The following is a 17,780-nucleotide window of genomic DNA, read 5'->3' on the forward strand; positions in this document are numbered from 1 at the left end:
GATTTATTACGTAAGATATTTCCCAATATTACCTAATATAGTCATCCTAATCTTATGTTGTTAAGCGACAAACAAATGGAGAATTTATCGATCTTTTGACGTTTTCAGTGATACCTATGACTCAAGGTAGTAGTAGTACATTTATTAATCAGGTGTGCTTTGATGCGCGGACTTTATTTTGGACCTGTCGTGTGCTACTGTTTAAAGTGCCCATGCGCATCATTTATAGTAGCATATAAATGACTGGTTTCCTACGGCATTTATACTAATTCAACTATTAACCTTTTCATTTTTCACCAAATGTTACCTGGATTATACTTGTGAAAGTTGTCATCATTTTTTAAAACGCACATAATATACTTTATTAGAAAAATAACATCATGGCGGGAAGAAAACTGCCGTAAGTACCTGGAAACTTTTAATCATTTATTTTAATTTTATCCCAATATGGGTGATCGAGAAGCGTATTACTAAACTGTGTATACGTCACGACATTTTAAGCTCTTTTTCTAATTATCGAAATAGTTTTAAAAGTTATGACAACATCGTTTGACGGACCTAGGTACTAACAGATGTACCAAAAACAAAACAATTTATACACCTTGATAAGTTTATTTAAATAAATGACAGTAAATGTTGTTTTTATTTTCGCTAATAAGATTAGTATGTTCATTCGCGATACTATAACAGGACAGGTGACAAATAAAATTATCTAATCTACTAGCAGATGGAGAGGCCACTTTAAGGATGGTTTACTTGTTCATCAATAATGAATGAGAAAAGTTGACACATTTGACACTTTCACTACACACGTCAAACTAAATGTTTATTTTAATTCATACGATACATTTATCAACTTTTATTCATTAGTGTTTAACAGTAAATCGTACGCATACACACCGACACATATACCTTGATATTCTGATATGTTTTGTTTTATAGTTAGACAATAAGACATTTAAGGTATTCAATAGTTATAACACACTACTGCATTGTTTTTTTTTTCAGTAATGTATACGACTACATAATCAGAAACCACAAATATGAAGGTGAAATGCTTTTAAATTTTGTGACTTCCGTTATACTTCACCTAATTCAAATCAATACTTGCATTCTTCATTAATTTTTAATCGTTTGTTAGTGTTTGTTATTTCCGTCAGATTAAATTTTGTTTTCACTTTATCATGAAAGTAAACTATTCATTAAAATACCGCCTATATAATGAAAGCGCATACCATATAAGTCACATTAGTGTATAGGGTTTATCTGGGTAATCTCGACTCAACTTTAAAACCATGCACGATTATTTATTAATACAATCAGCCAAAAAAAGAAAACGGAAAAACATACATTTATTTAAAACATTAACACATATGCCAATATACTGTCTTCAGCAACAGTCGACTTAACAAGTTGTAAAGCTCTGAATCGCCTTTAGTCTTGTAAATTTATCGATAGATTCCATAATCTGCAACCAACTTCGAATTCTCTTAATGACGGAAAAATCAAATTCGTTTTAAATTTACGACAATCACTAATGATTATTGTGCATTTGGGAAGATGCTTGGGCTTAGTGGGGTGGGGGAATGCTTTATTTTACATCTTAATCAAAAATGTAGAGTAAACATCGATGAAATGAAATAATGCTCGCTGGTACTGAAAATAAGCTTAAATTACTTAACCTGTATAATATTTGTGTAATAATTGTCTTAAGTGTAAGGGTCAGGTGTAGAGACACTAAACGTTGGAATTTCTCTATAAAAACATGTTTGATGGCATATACATGTATATTCCGATAAATCTCTAATAAAAAATCTTGCAAACGATATTCTAAGTACACGTTGTCTCAATATTTTTGATATTCTTTAGTCGCTGAAGAAAGATTGGAAGAGTTCTTGAAACAATTTGCACACAGGTGTGTTTGCAAGCAGTCTTTTGTAATAACTTAAATTGAGACAGGGTTTGCAAAGTTTTATTAAGTCTTATGGAATGCTTTACATTGTTGTCTAGTTGTCATCATTGACGTTTATGAAGAAAAGGATGTGAATTGTACAATGGATAAGGTGATATATTGATTAGAAGTAAAGCCTCGGTCACACCTTACCGGATAGCACGAACGGACGCCTAACGGATGAAAATAAAAGTTGTCCGTTGACAAAATTGTTGTCCGTTGGGAGTCCGTTGGTGTACTGACCGAATAAAACGGACATGTAACGGATGCATAACGGACACACACCGGATATGCAACGTACGAGAAACGGACACGTACCGGACAGAACGGATGTCGAACGTACATCCAACGGACGAGTAACGCATAAAACGGACACCTAACGGAAGCGTACCGGATAAAACGGATGAACAAGATGTACTGAAAAATCAAAGGCGACAATAATAATACATGTGTATCGCATAAATATTCAAAATGTTTCTGTGTAGGTTTTTGTTTGTTCTTCAAAATTCCGCCAAAGGGCAGTGTCTGGCCTTAATAAGAACTGCTTGATTGTGAAGATCGATTATGAATAATAAGAATTCATGAACCTTAAGAAATCTGACGTACCAATAATTGGCATTTCTGACGCGAAATTTTCAATTGGCATTTATCCGTTTCAGATCCGTTCATCATCCATTTTATCCTATATACGTCCGGTAGAAGTCCGTTTCTCATCCGTTCAACATCCGATTTATCCGTTAAACTTTCGGTAGAAGTCCGTTGGTAAATTTATCTTCCAGACCTCCAACGGATGTATAACGGATGTATAACGGATACGTAACGGATACAAAACGGAAACGAAACGGACGAGTCCCGTACAAAACGGACATTTTATCCGTTGGACGTCCGTTCAAAGTTTTGAACATGCTCAAAATTTTCCATCGGACAGAACGGATAAAACGTACGCTTAACGGACATGCAACGGATATGGACGGACGTCTAACGGACATGAACGGATTGAAAAAAAGTTATCCGTTAGGCTTCCGTTTGAGCTATCCGGTAAGGTGTGACCGAGGCTTAACAATGAACAAAAATATCATCTTCGTAAGTTTCAATGCCAGCATAAACTAATAGGGAATAGAGGGAAAAGCACCGGGGAATAGCCGCATCTATATTAATCAATGAAAAATCTCATAAACTCTCTTTAAGCTTGGCCATGGCATGAACTTTAAAAGAACATTAATTTGTTGCAGATGTAAATTAACAAAATTCGCATTAAAAAATTTGTTATTTGACGTAAAAATCCCCAGAATTAGTTCTTTATTATAATAATCGTTGACATATCGTTAGATAATGATCACATCTCATTTATATAAATATTTTTGTTTAGAATAATGTAAACATTCTTAAGATTCCATATATCTCTAGTTACTTTAAACATGAGTTAATAACTTTGATACCTACAGCTTAAATGATTTAAAATACGCATATATTAAAATTACACTTTATATGTATCATATTATCATTATCTTAATATCTGTTGACATAAAACTTAGCTGTTGATACAACAAAATGTCTCATCGTGTCGTCCAGAATTCACTGGTATAAAGATTTAATCTGTCAATAAAATAGGAGTCGTGTCTAGTGTAGTCAGCCATTGTTTTACCGGACGCCACATTTATATACTAGAAGACAGATATGCTACCATTTGATGTGCTTCGACGTTATATAGAAAACCTTACACCTAATTTAAATCATTGAAGTTTAATACAACTACTTTTAATGAACATTGTTTCTTCATTTTTACAAAAGAAGTTTGCTCGATTGAGTGTTGGTGTTTAACGCCACTTTCGACACTACTAGCTATTTCGTACCGACTCGTTTTCATCGCGAAGGATCAGAAGAGAGCCAACACCCTTCGTCATGAACAGTTTCAGTTATTGTCAATTAAGATCCGAAAAGGGGGGTGTTGGTTCGAAAAAGACGGTTACACAGGGGATTCGAACTAACAACCTTAGTAATGACGGACAATTGTTTACTGCAGTAAACCCCTCTGCCACCGAGGCCTCATGAAAAAGTCTTGATACGGATTAATCTATTACTTTCGTTTATTTATTCATCTCATCAGATATTTATTTAACATTTAAATGATTAAAATGGTGATATCTATGTTCTCTATTAGTTTGAGTTTATTGACCGTGAATTAAAGTACAATGAAATCACTCGCCGTAAAGATTTGAATTATCAACATATTTACGTTCAATTTGATAGTATTTGAATTGATAACATTTGTTTATGAAATTATTTTTTGAAATGTTAAATGTATTTCTTCTTACTCTGACACATGAATGAGATTTAACAAAAAACAGCTGCAAGCTGATCACTAAATAGAATCGTCTTATAAATAAGAATTTGTTGTGATCTAAATGTGTACATTTGTCCTCGCTGTGTTTGAATAAAGTCCGTATATAGACATTGTTAAAATATAATATGGAAAATTTATTATACCGCTTAGCTCAATAAAACTAGTCTTTAAAAGTAGTTTTTTCGAGATCCCTATAAATTACGATTTAAAACGGAAGACCCCATACAAATATCTGCAATCAGATAATAAAATGAAAATAACCTCCCCCCTTCGACAGTAATAAAAAAGTTCAGACTTAACAAACTATACTTGAACGTTTTTGAAGTATCGCGATATCCGAATAAACCAAATAATTCAAGGGAAATAGTAAAATGTAAATAAAAAGTAATGTTTCCTTTGTATCTAAATAAGACTATTGTACACGACACATTTATTTCCCTTTATGCAGCAGATTTATATTTCTGCGGTCAGTTGTCGTCGACTTTAATGGTCACCTTTTTCTAAGGAAATGTCTTGTTGGTCATTCAGTAGTGTTGTGTGGGAATACTTTGTATTAAATTACTGGAAAAACCAATAGCCATGAAGTGGACATAACATTTCTCACATTTGGTGTAATTAGTTTGCAATTTCTCACTACACAGTGACGATTAAAGGTGACACTGTTTTGAAAAATGTGTTTAAATGAGAGGGTTACGTGAATATTTATGACCAATAATAACTAGTTTGTTATTCACTGCGATAAATGTGGAATTAATTGAAAGAGGGAGTATCAAGATAGACTACATCGACCTCTGTAAATACAAGAGATAAACAATGAATCCACTTAATAGCAGGAAAAAATAAGCAGTCGTTAAAACTATTTATAGTTATAATCCTTCAAGTGACAAGATACATTCAAATTTGTTACTTTCTTATTGACCAGAACATGCAGAAGCAACATATATCAAAGAATTTTCACGAAGAGATGAAATGAACATTTCTATAATTTCTATAATGAAAGAATATCAATGGCACAGTCTGCGTAAGAATAAAAATTAAGACAACAGTAGTTTGTCGATGTTGAAATCATATAAATTGACAAATCGAAATAACAAATAAAAAAGATGAAGAAATGAAGGAGACTTTTTTATAGACACTTTGATGCATTAAATGAAAGCACTCACTGAAATATTGGGTTATTTTAATGGCACTCCCTCTTTCTCCCAAAAAATGTTCTAGATTATTACTGTGATATATTTTCAATCTTTTATGGGTGTACTATATATACTATATACTAATGTTTATTTATTTTACATAACCATATTATGTTTTGATAAATTTACAGGAAAGAAGCAGATACGGCATTTGATAAGTACACACAAAATTTTGTACGCCGTCTTCACAAGCCACAAGCTCTGACGATGTTTGAAAAGGAATACAATCTCAGTGAAGACGAAGCCAAACTAGTGTTCGACCTGTTTGACAAAGATTACAACGGAGAACTTAGTTATTGGGAGTATAAACAGTTTTACTTGACAGTGGGCGTAGAGTAAGTCATTAACATCCTAGTGTAGATAAAAAAAATACATATTTTAGACAATGATCTATCTCTTTTACCATTCGTAATATTTTGCTTCAGAAGTATTAAACTATGCTTCCTCCACTGATTCAAACACACAGATAGTGAAAGCGACTTATTGTAAGATATTAATTCAAAGAAAACAAACAAATAAAAAAAAACATCTTATATGGCGAACAAGATATATAAAAGCTAGTCTTGTATGACTTTTAATTTTAGTTCATTGACATGTTTGGAGTTCAGTATGATACCCATTATCACCGTACCAGTACATATGTTGTTTTAGGGGCTAGTTGAATCACAAATCCGTGTGTGAGATGTTATTGATGTGTTGAAGACACATTGGTGGCATTCGGCTGTTTTCTGCTCTTTGGTCGGTTTTTTTCTTTTTGACTCATTCTCCATTTCCATTTTCAATTTTACTAAAATTTACAAAATGGCACAAATTCAGAAAAAATAGACAATCTTTAAATAAAAAAGAATGCTGAACAGTTGAGAGTGTCTTATAATGATAAGTATTCTATTTAATATGTGGGCTATTGAACATTTCATCAAATCAGAAATGAATATATTGTCTGTTATGTAGTTTTAACAGAAACTTTTATTTTCATTTCAGCATTAAAGATATTCTTGCAACATTCAAGGAAATCGAAAATGATGGAACAGGTCAGGTTGACATTGAAAAATTATGGGACAAATTAAAAGAAAGAAAAACTCCTTCCGGGAGAAATTTTGAAGAAACGGAACTTGAACAGTTAATTAAGGCTTCAGCTGGAGACGAAAAACAAATAGACGTTATCAAATTTGTGAATTTAATCATCAGAATGAAGCAATTCCGAGGATAAGATATATACAATTGCCGTAAAGTGTTCACATCTTCACTGAGTTGTTACATCCATGCAATGAGGATTTAGTTAAAATGATAGTTCATCAAGTCGAATTTTAAGATTTTACATGTTTGGCTTGCACATATTACAAGTGTTAACCAAGAAAAATCATTCATGTACCAGGAATATAAGTTGAACGCGTTTATAGCTAGTCCTTTTGTTTATATAGAAGTTTATAAAAACGTGCAAGGTACAAACATATTTACACGGAATACAACAAATATTTGTTATGATATTTCAGCTTGAACTGTTTCCACCTAATTCATCAATCTTGTTGACATTTGCAATATGTAAAATAAAGTTTACCTATTATACATTGTGAATATTCTGCCTTTTTAGACTGTTTAAAAGTTGTATATTTTTGTTTTACTGTTTTAGTTACCAAAGACATAAACAAGGTTAAAAGATTCTATGTTTGTTATTGATGTACACATACTTTAACTTTTTATCCTGGTAAAGAACATTGTTTACCCAATTTGCAAAATGTCGGTGTTGTTATCGAATTTAAGTATGTTGCTTTATATCTACCCCTGTTCCACTGTATAAAATCCAAAAAAAAAATGACGACCCATTACTAAAACAAAACATATGCGTGGGTCCAGTCATGATCCTTTTCGGTTTAAAAAAAACCCAACTAATATATGTTTTTGAGTATGGATAAAGCCAACAGTAGTATACCAGTGGTTAGAACGTTATAAATTGATAGAGAAAATACAAATCCGGTTTACAAACCAAAACCAATGGAAACACATCAACTATAAGTGGGAAACAAAGGAACAACAGGAACACCCAAGTGCAACAAAAACACACGCAAAATGATGTATGTAATACTTCAAGTCATTAGTCTGAAATAAATGTTTTTTTAAGGGATCTTGTTTTGATGGCAGATATTTGGTTATTGTCCGCGCAGCACGCGGGAAAATAGATTTGACGAACGTCCGTCCTTCCATATCGCAAAGATAATTCGAGAAAACCTGACAGAAAGCTCTCATATTTGGTTCGATTTTTTTGACATGTGGAGTTGACCATACTATACTACCAGTTTAATTTGACAGTTGTACATGCACCATGTGACGTTCGGGCTATGGAACCACAACCACACTTCGGTTTGATTTTGTTCAATTATGGGATTCTTAAGTAGTATTGTTATGTTCACGTAATGCTTTTTACATTATATATAAACTAATATAGGTAGACATTAACTGTTCCAAGCAAACATTAATCAGCAAGACAATTATCCATCCCTCCTTTTTTCATATCTATAAATATGTATAGAAGTATCAGGATTTTTTTACAGTAGAAAAAAATCGTTAAAATATCTCCAGATCATTTTAAAAGATAAATAAAGTGGTGCTTCGTTTTAGCATGTGTACATGTAATATGACGGAAAGTCACGAATTGTGATTCATACCATATATAATACAATATTAACAGCATCCTTCCCACCAAAAGATGTCACATTCAGTATCTTTGTTAGCCTGTACCAAGTCAGGAATATGACAGTTGTTATCCATTCGTTTGGTGTGTTTGAGCTTTTGATTTAGCGATTTGGTTGGAGAAAGTAAAATCACAAAAATACTGATCTCCGAGGAAAATTCAAAAAGGAAGGAAAGTCCCGAATCAATTATCGAAATCAAAAGCTTAAACACATCAAATGAATGGATAACAACTGTCATATTCCTAACTTTGTACAGGCATTTCCTTATGTAGATTAAATCTAGAATTATAGCTAGCTAAACCTCTCACTTGTATGACAGTTACATAACATTCCGTTATATTGAAAACGATGTGTGAACAAAACAAACAGACATTATAGGTATAAACATTTTGATTTTTTCTCAACGTTCGGTATTTTTGTGAATGTACTTTTTACAACATTTACGTACGTGTCTATATATCAATACCAAATATGGAATTTTCGAAATAAACAATATGGCAAACATAGCAAAATACTCAACAAATTTCCCATACAAAGAGTGATAACTCAATGTATAAATTGTTGACGTAAATAAAAAAAAACACCGTATTTTATATATTTGATATCATTCATGAATGCAAAACAAAAACAACTGGTTGATTTTAGGAAACTCCTTTTGTGCAATGAAATCAGTAAACATCAATTATGTAAGATTTGTTAAACAACATGTGCAGACAATCTTTGCTGCTCATAATGCAAGTTAATAAGAAACATCAGGCTTTATATATCGGTATCCCAAAATTAGATCGCATAAATCATAAAATTAAACATATATTATTTTCATTAGGAATGATTTTTATGTGGCCATTTGTTAATGGATAACAAATTGCTGTTGTCGTCTTTTCTTTTTAAAAACAATACGATCAAAAGTAAGAAAGTACAGAGAAAGGTAAAGAGAATCTTAAGCAAAGAAGGGGAAACAACACCATGACCAGATGACAAACAGAAGCGTACATATCACTACACAAACTGAACACTGAGTAAACAAACCTTCCTAAAACTTGGAAAAAGTAAAAGTTTAAAAAAAGTGACCTTGCCCTTCTACTGGAACCTTTCGTATTGGTTATTGCAAAATTCAAAATCCAAAAATTGGAAAATACTTTTGGATCTGTGATACAACTGACCGGAAAAGGTTAACGCACGTCATTCTAGCGTCAACTTTAACATAACAATCTACTAAACACACCAAACATAAAGCATCTTGATAATTTCTTCTTTCTTATTTTAGAAGATTCTCGTACAAAATTCAAATCAATGTGTCTAATATTATTGTGGAACGAAGTATAAGAAGTCGAACTTTTTGTTATTGCTGCAAAATGCTAACAGCCATTAATTTTGTAAAGAATTCCCATCTGAATTGAATTGAGAACAGAAATGGGGACTCGACAAAGAACAGAAAACAGCCCAAGTCAACCAATGGTACTTAAATTCCGCGAAGCAATACCGCACCCAGAAACGAACTTCAGCTTGTCCATAAACAAAAATATGCACTAGTTCAATGAAAATGGGCGTCAAACTAAATTCCAAAACATATCAACTAATATTTTTTTTAAACCTACAAAACTAACAAAGGTCTCCTGATATGGGACAGGCGCAAAATTGAATGACATCAATAGCAGGCAACATGACCCTTTTGACATTATTTTAAAAAAAAATCATTTTTTCTTGTGTAATATATGTAGAAATAGATTACCTCAGCTGTATATTTGTTAAGTTTTTTCTTCTGAATTTCGGATCTTGAATGCTCTTAAACTGTGTGCTTTATTTGCTTTTTTCTAAAATCTTTTTCGATAAGAGTTTTCTAGGCGAAATTGCGTCTGGCGTACACAATAATAAGCCTTGTGTATCTTTGATGAGTTATATATACTTAATTGAAAAGAGGAAGAATCGACATCCCCTGCCTATATGTCATATCCTGTATTGTACACGTGTGAACATTGAATGACTCGATGCATATTTTATTTCACACTCTTTCCAATTTTTTATGGTATCTAGCTAATACAATTTCTTTTTAACATGATTTAAAAATCGTTACAAATTTCGATTTACAAGGTCGAATGTTAATCCCAAGAAGAGCTTCAGATGTAAGAAACGTGTGTGATTTACAATAAAAGGACACATATGTTTATTTTTGTTTCTTGAATACATAAAACGTAGTGGCTTTGTACTTATACATCCCTTCATTGTGCTTGTATTCTTTTCTTTCACTTTTGCTCGTGTGCTTTGTCTTTATGCCTTTATGTGCTTCTTTTTTACACATTTGTTTGTTTTTATAATGATTAAGATTATAACACAATGTTGACAACTGTACCCCTATACTTGACATTTTTACCTTTCATGTCTGTTTGTTTTGTTCACACATAATGAAATTTCATGCAGTTGTCATACAAATGAGATGTTTAGCAAGCTTTAAAAGTAGGTTTATCTCACCATTTTCTTCACAAGAAAATGCCTGTAACAAGTTAGGAATATGACAGTTGTTATCCGTTCGTGTGATGAGTTCCGCTTTTGTTTTGTCATTTGACTTTCCGTTTTGAATTCATTTTCCTCGGAGTTAAGTTTATTTTTGTGATGTTTCCTTTTTATGTACTATTTACACATATACTTTGAATAGCATAATAAAAAAAATCATTTATGAAGAAGATTTGCACACAAAAATCTTTATTATAATGAGATAATATTAATCAAACTTAATCACAGTAATATGAAAGTAAATAATAATAGACCAGTCGAAACAGAAAAGGATACACTAGAAAACGAATAGCGGTATATAATTAAAAAGTTTTACATTTATATTATACAATTGTGTTTTGTTTTCCCAAGGTTTTCACATATCACGTTTACAATTCAACTACTGAGTAGATAACGCAAAATATGCATTGTCCCTGCAGAATCACCAACGAGCATAAGTCCCCTATTGTCAACAGCAACTGACCATGGAATATCAATCCAGTCTCTACCTATTTGATGAAATCTTAAAACCTTTCCGAATTTATCTAACATGTGAATTGCATTATTGTTGGAATCGACAACAATGGTATGGCCAAAATTATCACACACTAGGTCCATCGGACAGAATGGATATTCGATTCGAATTGATTGTGGACCATTGTATACGAATTTAACTTGCTCATTTCGGGTGAACATAATTAGTCTCCCCTTATCCTTACTGGATTTGTCCAACACAACAATCTCTTCATCGACTGTTTCGTTGACCTTGAATGGAAGAGTGAACAATCGTAGGTCAAGGTTATAAGCCATGCGTTTAATAACCTTGCCAGTTTTTGATACTTTGACAAGTTGACGCTTGCTGTATGGTTTCATCTGTTTCATATTGACTGAAATCTGATCGACAACACACACAATTACCGATCCACTTCTCAATACATGAATTCCTAACGGATGAAGTGGTGAAGTATTGTAAAAGGTCTCAACTGTCCCATTCAAACGAATTCGTTTAACACATCGTGTGTCAAAGCAAGATAAGAACAGGTCACCTGGACGGGAAACAGATAGATCTTTCACACTAAATTCTAACTCTAACGGCTTTTCAATCCTACCATCTATTCCGAAAAGCTGTGCTTGTTTAGAATTGGACAAAGTTGAAAACCAAACTTCTGCATGTCCTAGAGCTACCATGGTATGAATTGGCTGACCATCTCCGACTGGTACGGAGAGAACACGAGAAAGATCGAGATCTTTGCTTATTTCCAATTTGTCCTCGTCACCGCGCATGCGCCAAGTCGCCATCGTATTGTCAGGTTCATCAGCCTGAACTGTATTCCCAAAAAGATCTTTCACGCGCTCTTCTGTAGACAACCCTGCCGCAAATCGTGCTGGCTTTGGTTCTCGGAGAGTTAAATTTCTATCAACATTGGTAATAAGAGTTGTAAAGTCATGCTCAGCCCTAAGCATCGATGTATCGTTGTCGTTCTCGATTGCATTCTCTACGCGACTGATGACGTCACCTGTTTGAGCAAGTCTATCACTAAGAACTTCTTTCGTTGTTACAAACTCATCCATGTCTTGCTTCTGTTTGGTTTCTATAGATGATATAATGCTGTCTCGTATACGGTCTATGTCTTCATGGAGTTGACTAGCCCTTTTATGGATATCGTCAATAGTTTGTTCTGAAAAGAAAATATTCATATGAATTCAATATATCGACTAAAGGTATCAATATTAAACATTCAAGAAAAAGATTACTGTAGAGAGATTTATTTTCCATGCAATTTTTTGGTATATTATAATAGTTAGTTAGGATCAAGCCTTCTGTGTATTGTCTAGCGTCCTATAGATATTTAAAAGACCTTTAAAATGTTTGAATTCATAATCCTATTTGGTAATTGCAAAAACGGATTAACGTTTTTCTTTTTAACCTTTCGCGTAGAAGCATGATTACGTAGTATTGTATTCTCTCTATAAAGAGTGGTTGGTTTTTGCTAATTTACAAAAGCTTGATTCATCGAAATTAAACACATATGATGTTATGTCCAAACGGGGTATAATTGCGAAAAATACCTGTCTTTGAGATGACATTTTTCGACTATAGTCTCAGAAATGTGTCTTTTCTTGACTTTTATTTTTGTCCAATATTCTTTTGGATCAAAATAATATGTTCACCGTACCATACGAATGGAAGGGTTTGAAATAATAACTAGACTCAAAATAAACTAAAACGGCCAGATGGACAACACGAATACTATATGTTCCTGAATATAAATTCCACAAATACAGTGAGTGATCATATAAGTACATCAATCTGTAGTTTTGACACACTTCGAATTCCCCAATGTTCACGATCGTAGGTAGTGAGAAAAAGTGCAACGTGAAAAATAACCACGGTAGAAGAAAATAATTAAAATACTTTATATGTTTGCGGCGGTATTTGCGCATATTTTCAACATTGTATGCATAGTTATAGGTGGCACGGTAGTATTTCATGGCCCATAGGGGATAATGATAGCCTTTTTAGAATTTTCACCACATTCTAACACTGCTAAAAATTCTACATCCACAGTTAACTGAAGTACTTTCATTTTACTATTCAGAAATAAATTTGAATGTGTATCATGACCGTTTACTTTTTTTTGCTATTTTGAAAAACCTAAGGCCACTACTGCTTTTAGGTCTTTTATCATGCAGTGAATACACAATTTAAAAAATTCTCAAAAAATCATTATCATCTGTATCTAAAATTATTTCAAATTTTTCTACACCTCATTCATCCCTTAGTTTGGGAAAATATGTTCAGTTGATACTGTATTTTTGTCCTATCACACCGTTAAGATACATTGATATAGCTATATAGGTAGGGTACACAAAAGAGCAACCTAAATTCTGGAATGCAAATACTACCGTGCCAACTTTACATACGATATTGTGTTAAAGCAGTTGATCTATCTAACATGATATCGACCAGATGTTTTAAAAATACATTTGTAAATCAACGAAAAGGAATGTAACTTCAAAAGTCTAGGCATACAGCTCGTCTTATTCTGATTTTCCGCTTCAGAAAAGCCTCAGCTCTCGGTCACTGTTATTTATTGTTCTAATTTACCACCCAATTTACTGTTCGTCAAAGATCCACAAAATGTTATCAAGTAATTTAGATCTATGGATTATTGCTCTGTCATTTTGCACAATAGTAAGAAAAACTAATAAAATACCAACACAGATGACAATTTTATGGACAATGGAGAATCAGTTCTAAACGATCAAGAATTAGTTTTTGTATAAAATAACCATAATAATAGTTAATTGTATAAAGGACGTAACAATATTAGCTGGTGCACAGGTCAATTATATATATGTCTTATGTTTTTTCAAGGAGCGAAGAATAATGACGCACATTTACTTAAAAGAAAGCCAGAAACATGATTTTAAGTTGCCATCAATGGGTTCATTCGGTCAATGTTTAATAGCCATGTTATTGTATACGCATATTGTTCATTCCAAAGCTGATGATCTACTATGCATGTACCTGCATGCATACTTACTTTGCACTTTGTTTCATACCGAAAACAGAATGATAGCAATCGGCATAGAGTGTGTTACTGGAGTTTCAAGATAAAACGTTGCACATGAATATTAAAAAAAGACATTGATAGTTTCAAAAATTAAAAAAAAACCAATTATTATGGATTAAGTAATAAATAAAAACATACATGTACTTCACAAAGTAAGAAGTTCTAACCATTTTCCTTTGATCCCTACTTGGCTATATGGCAGTTATAATGGGTTTCACAATTTTCACATTCCAATAATGCTTTGCAGGACCCTTGTAAAAATGCCGACATCGATCCCCCTCCAGAAAAAAATTGCTAGCATATTAATAGAGAATGAAGTGCATCAAATTACGACTCGAAATAACTACTACGTGGACTTTCAAGACAAACACACAGCACTTTTATTACTGTCCTAGATATAATAGTTATAACTAGTGCGGTTTTGAATAACTACAAGTTCAGCCTAACAAGATAATTGAAGTCGGGCGCTTTCCAAAGAATAATAATAATTAAAAAGACCATTTTGCACTGTCAAAAACTTTTTGATCAAAAATTAAGATTTATGAAAACGAATACATAACATGTACCTGTTTTAACACTGTACTGTTCTTCAGCAACTTCCAAATTATTATACGCCGTCTCAAGCTCATCATGATAAAATGTTTTCACGGGAGCAAGAATGGTATGGAAATGGCCCTTTAATCTTGTTCCCGCTTCCTCTATGCTCACAAACTGATGCCGTTGGTGTACTTCGACAATACATTCACTGCATACGATTTTGTTGCACTCGACGCAATGAAGTTGTATGTCTTTGGTAGGATGCCTTTGACATTTGCTGTACTTTCCACGAGGAGTGTTGCCGTAATCCATGTGTACTGTATGATCATTGTGGTTTTTAGCTCTACCAGTACTTCGACTAGTATTTTTGGGCGACGATGTAACCGATGTTACTACTCTTGGGGGTGTTTTCTGTATTTCAGGTGAACTCACTTTCGCCAAATCGAGTGACAAATCCGGTGTCTCTGATTCCGTTTCCAAAATCTCTGTGAATTTGTGTTTAGCATTTTGAGCATTACTTGTATGACTGCTCTTACACTTTTCACAAAAGTATTTTTTACAAGGTTGACAAAGATATTTGGCTTTTACTTCATCTGTGCAAACAGAACAAACATAAACTGGTTTAGGCGTCCTTATTTGTGAAGAATTCGCCGAATCGGACTTCTCAGATCTTTCGGATAAGGCGGACATCATTTTAGAGTGTTCTCTTCGTTTATAAATCACTCGTTTCCCTCACAGTTATCAAATGTCAAAATAATTCTTGTTTATTCCAATACGCATTTTAAAGGACTGTTTGAAGAAAGAAAGAAAAAAACAGAAAATGTTTAGAATTGTCATTGTCTTTTGTATGATTATCTAGCAATAACGTGGGGACACTCTAAGGATTCAGTGAACTATTTACTTTGTCTTTTACTTGATCTTTTTATTTTAGTTTTACTCAACTCCCGTCGGGCCGATGGAACAAATTGAGTTTTAAAAAGTGACTCAATGATTTCAAATACAAAAGAAAAAATTATTTTATAATATCCAGTCACTTGAAGTGCCCCTATTTAACTGTTATTCATTGAAACGATACATTTTTTTACTTTTTACCACTTCTGCTCGGTAAATCGTATGAACAAATACAATGCAAAATTCAAATCATGACATTTAATTGTTTTAAAACTTAAACAATGACTTAAAGTATTTAATTATTGTTTTACTTGTATATCTTAAATATTCGACTTCTGATTTTTTTTGTTTTGTTTTGTGTAGTCGTTTCCTTGTTACTGTCTTTTAAATATAAATATAAATATATTTTTATGTTCGGACATATGTGAAAAAGCTGTCTAAAATATTCTTTATAAATGTAATAAAATTTCAAATTACTTTCACAATATAGTCTAGTACTAATGACTGTGATTTGGTTTGGTTTGGTCGAAGTTATGACTTAGTGCTCTTGTGTAAGGAGACCTGAACCCGAGATTTTTACTCTCAGAGTCCATGGTTTGGAGTTTAATTAATAAACTAGGAACCTACATGCAGTATTATTCACCACTTATATAGTACGCGTCGCTAGGTAACTTAAATTGCGAAGGTAAAACCCAAAATGTAATTATCAAAATACATTTATTAATGCATACAAAATAGGGAGCACTATAAAACTGATAGTAGCCAGTTACGATTATTTCTCGTTTTCCAATTGATATTCTACAGAGTGAAAATACGAATGAACGATATGGATTTCTTTTTCCCCGTTTTTGCTTTTACAAGTTTTAAAATTTTCGCGTTTTCGTCTCGGAAGTTGTCCACTCAAACATGCGCACACGTGCATCGATTACTCGGTTTCTCTAAAAAAAAAAAAAAAGATTTTTTTATTTTAGAGTTTCTTGGTTTATCCGAAATCAATTTAAAAAAATACATAGCCAGAAAATTAAAATAAGAACAACAAAAACAAAGAGATTGATTGTTATGCGAAGAAAAACAAAATACACAAACAAACAAACAAAAACAATAAGTAAATTTGTATTTATGTAAAATATATTCCTTTTGTTCTTACGTCAGGCCTGAGGTTGCAATGGCGACCATTTCTATGAAGTGAATCTGCACAGGACATTTTCTTACCAATCAGTTTTGTGGATTCTATGCAATAATTAAGAAACGAACGAATGAAAATTGTGCTCGCCACAGTCGATCTTTCTGTCAACATCTGTTTACAACATACAGAACAATAGATGGAAATTAGTTTCCCACACCCATTATTATCACTTCCTTTAAAATACAATTTCCAATCTACGAAAATTGAATATCAAGTAATACAAGTATGAGCTAATTGTCAAACCGCTTGCAACAATTAAAATAAACGTTTAGTATTTCTGAGAGAAAACCTCCGGACCCTGCGTTTGACAGATGCTTAAATAATTATTCGATATATAAGTGAATATAGACTTAACATTGGTCACAGAGGTCAGCGTTGCAGATAGGAGTGACAGGTATCCAAGACAATTACACATAGGTAAGGAAATTTATATCTTTTAATTACATATATTTTTTTATGTAAGTTTGTTTCTAAAATGCATGCTTCTTTGAAACATATACCCCGCGTCTTTTTCAAAGTGTTTTGAATAGGCATTACAATAAAATTGAGAAAGGAAATGGGGAATGTGTCAAAGCGACCATAGAGCAGACAACAAATATCTCTTTATAAAACTTTGTTTCTGAAATTCCTGCTTCTTTGAAATATATACCCAACATCTTATGAAAAAGCGACATTCAAAGCGTTTTGAATACAGACATTTTACTTTTTTTTTTTAATAAGAAAGTCTAACAAAACTTTAATAAGTAACCTTTTGTATGAACATGAATTCAATTCAAATTAGTTTTTATATGAATTCCCGAATGCTAGGTTTCTGTATAGATAATAAGACAGTAAAGATAACATTTGCATTATGACAGCCTGTTGTGAAAAACGTTTACGAAATTTAAAATAAGTATTAAACAAGGGTTTTGTATAACGAG

General features: G+C 32.7%; 2 protein-coding genes across 2 annotated transcripts; one reads left to right on the forward strand and one right to left on the reverse strand.

The window, feature by feature from the left end:
• LOC139512535 (uncharacterized) lies at positions 1–7,147 on the forward strand. The gene is made up of 3 exons (XM_071300218.1): positions 1–400; positions 5,620–5,823; positions 6,470–7,147. Exons 1-3 carry the CDS (start codon positions 381–383, stop codon positions 6,696–6,698), a joined length of 453 nt encoding a protein of 150 aa, XP_071156319.1. The 5' UTR covers positions 1–380; the 3' UTR covers positions 6,699–7,147.
• A 3,714-nt stretch (positions 7,148–10,861) lies between these two features.
• LOC139512536 (uncharacterized) lies at positions 10,862–15,603 on the reverse strand. Its single transcript, XM_071300219.1, has 2 exons — positions 14,813–15,603; positions 10,862–12,347 (listed from the first exon to the last, which is right to left on the reverse strand). Exons 1-2 carry the CDS (start codon positions 15,474–15,476, stop codon positions 11,065–11,067), a joined length of 1,947 nt encoding a protein of 648 aa, XP_071156320.1. The 5' UTR covers positions 15,477–15,603; the 3' UTR covers positions 10,862–11,064.
• Positions 15,604–17,780: the final 2,177 nt, after the last annotated feature.

The sequence above is a fragment of the Mytilus edulis genome, chromosome 2, assembly GCF_963676685.1.
Source record: "Mytilus edulis chromosome 2, xbMytEdul2.2, whole genome shotgun sequence".
In the NCBI taxonomy this organism is placed as follows: Eukaryota; Metazoa; Mollusca; class Bivalvia; order Mytilida; family Mytilidae; genus Mytilus; species Mytilus edulis.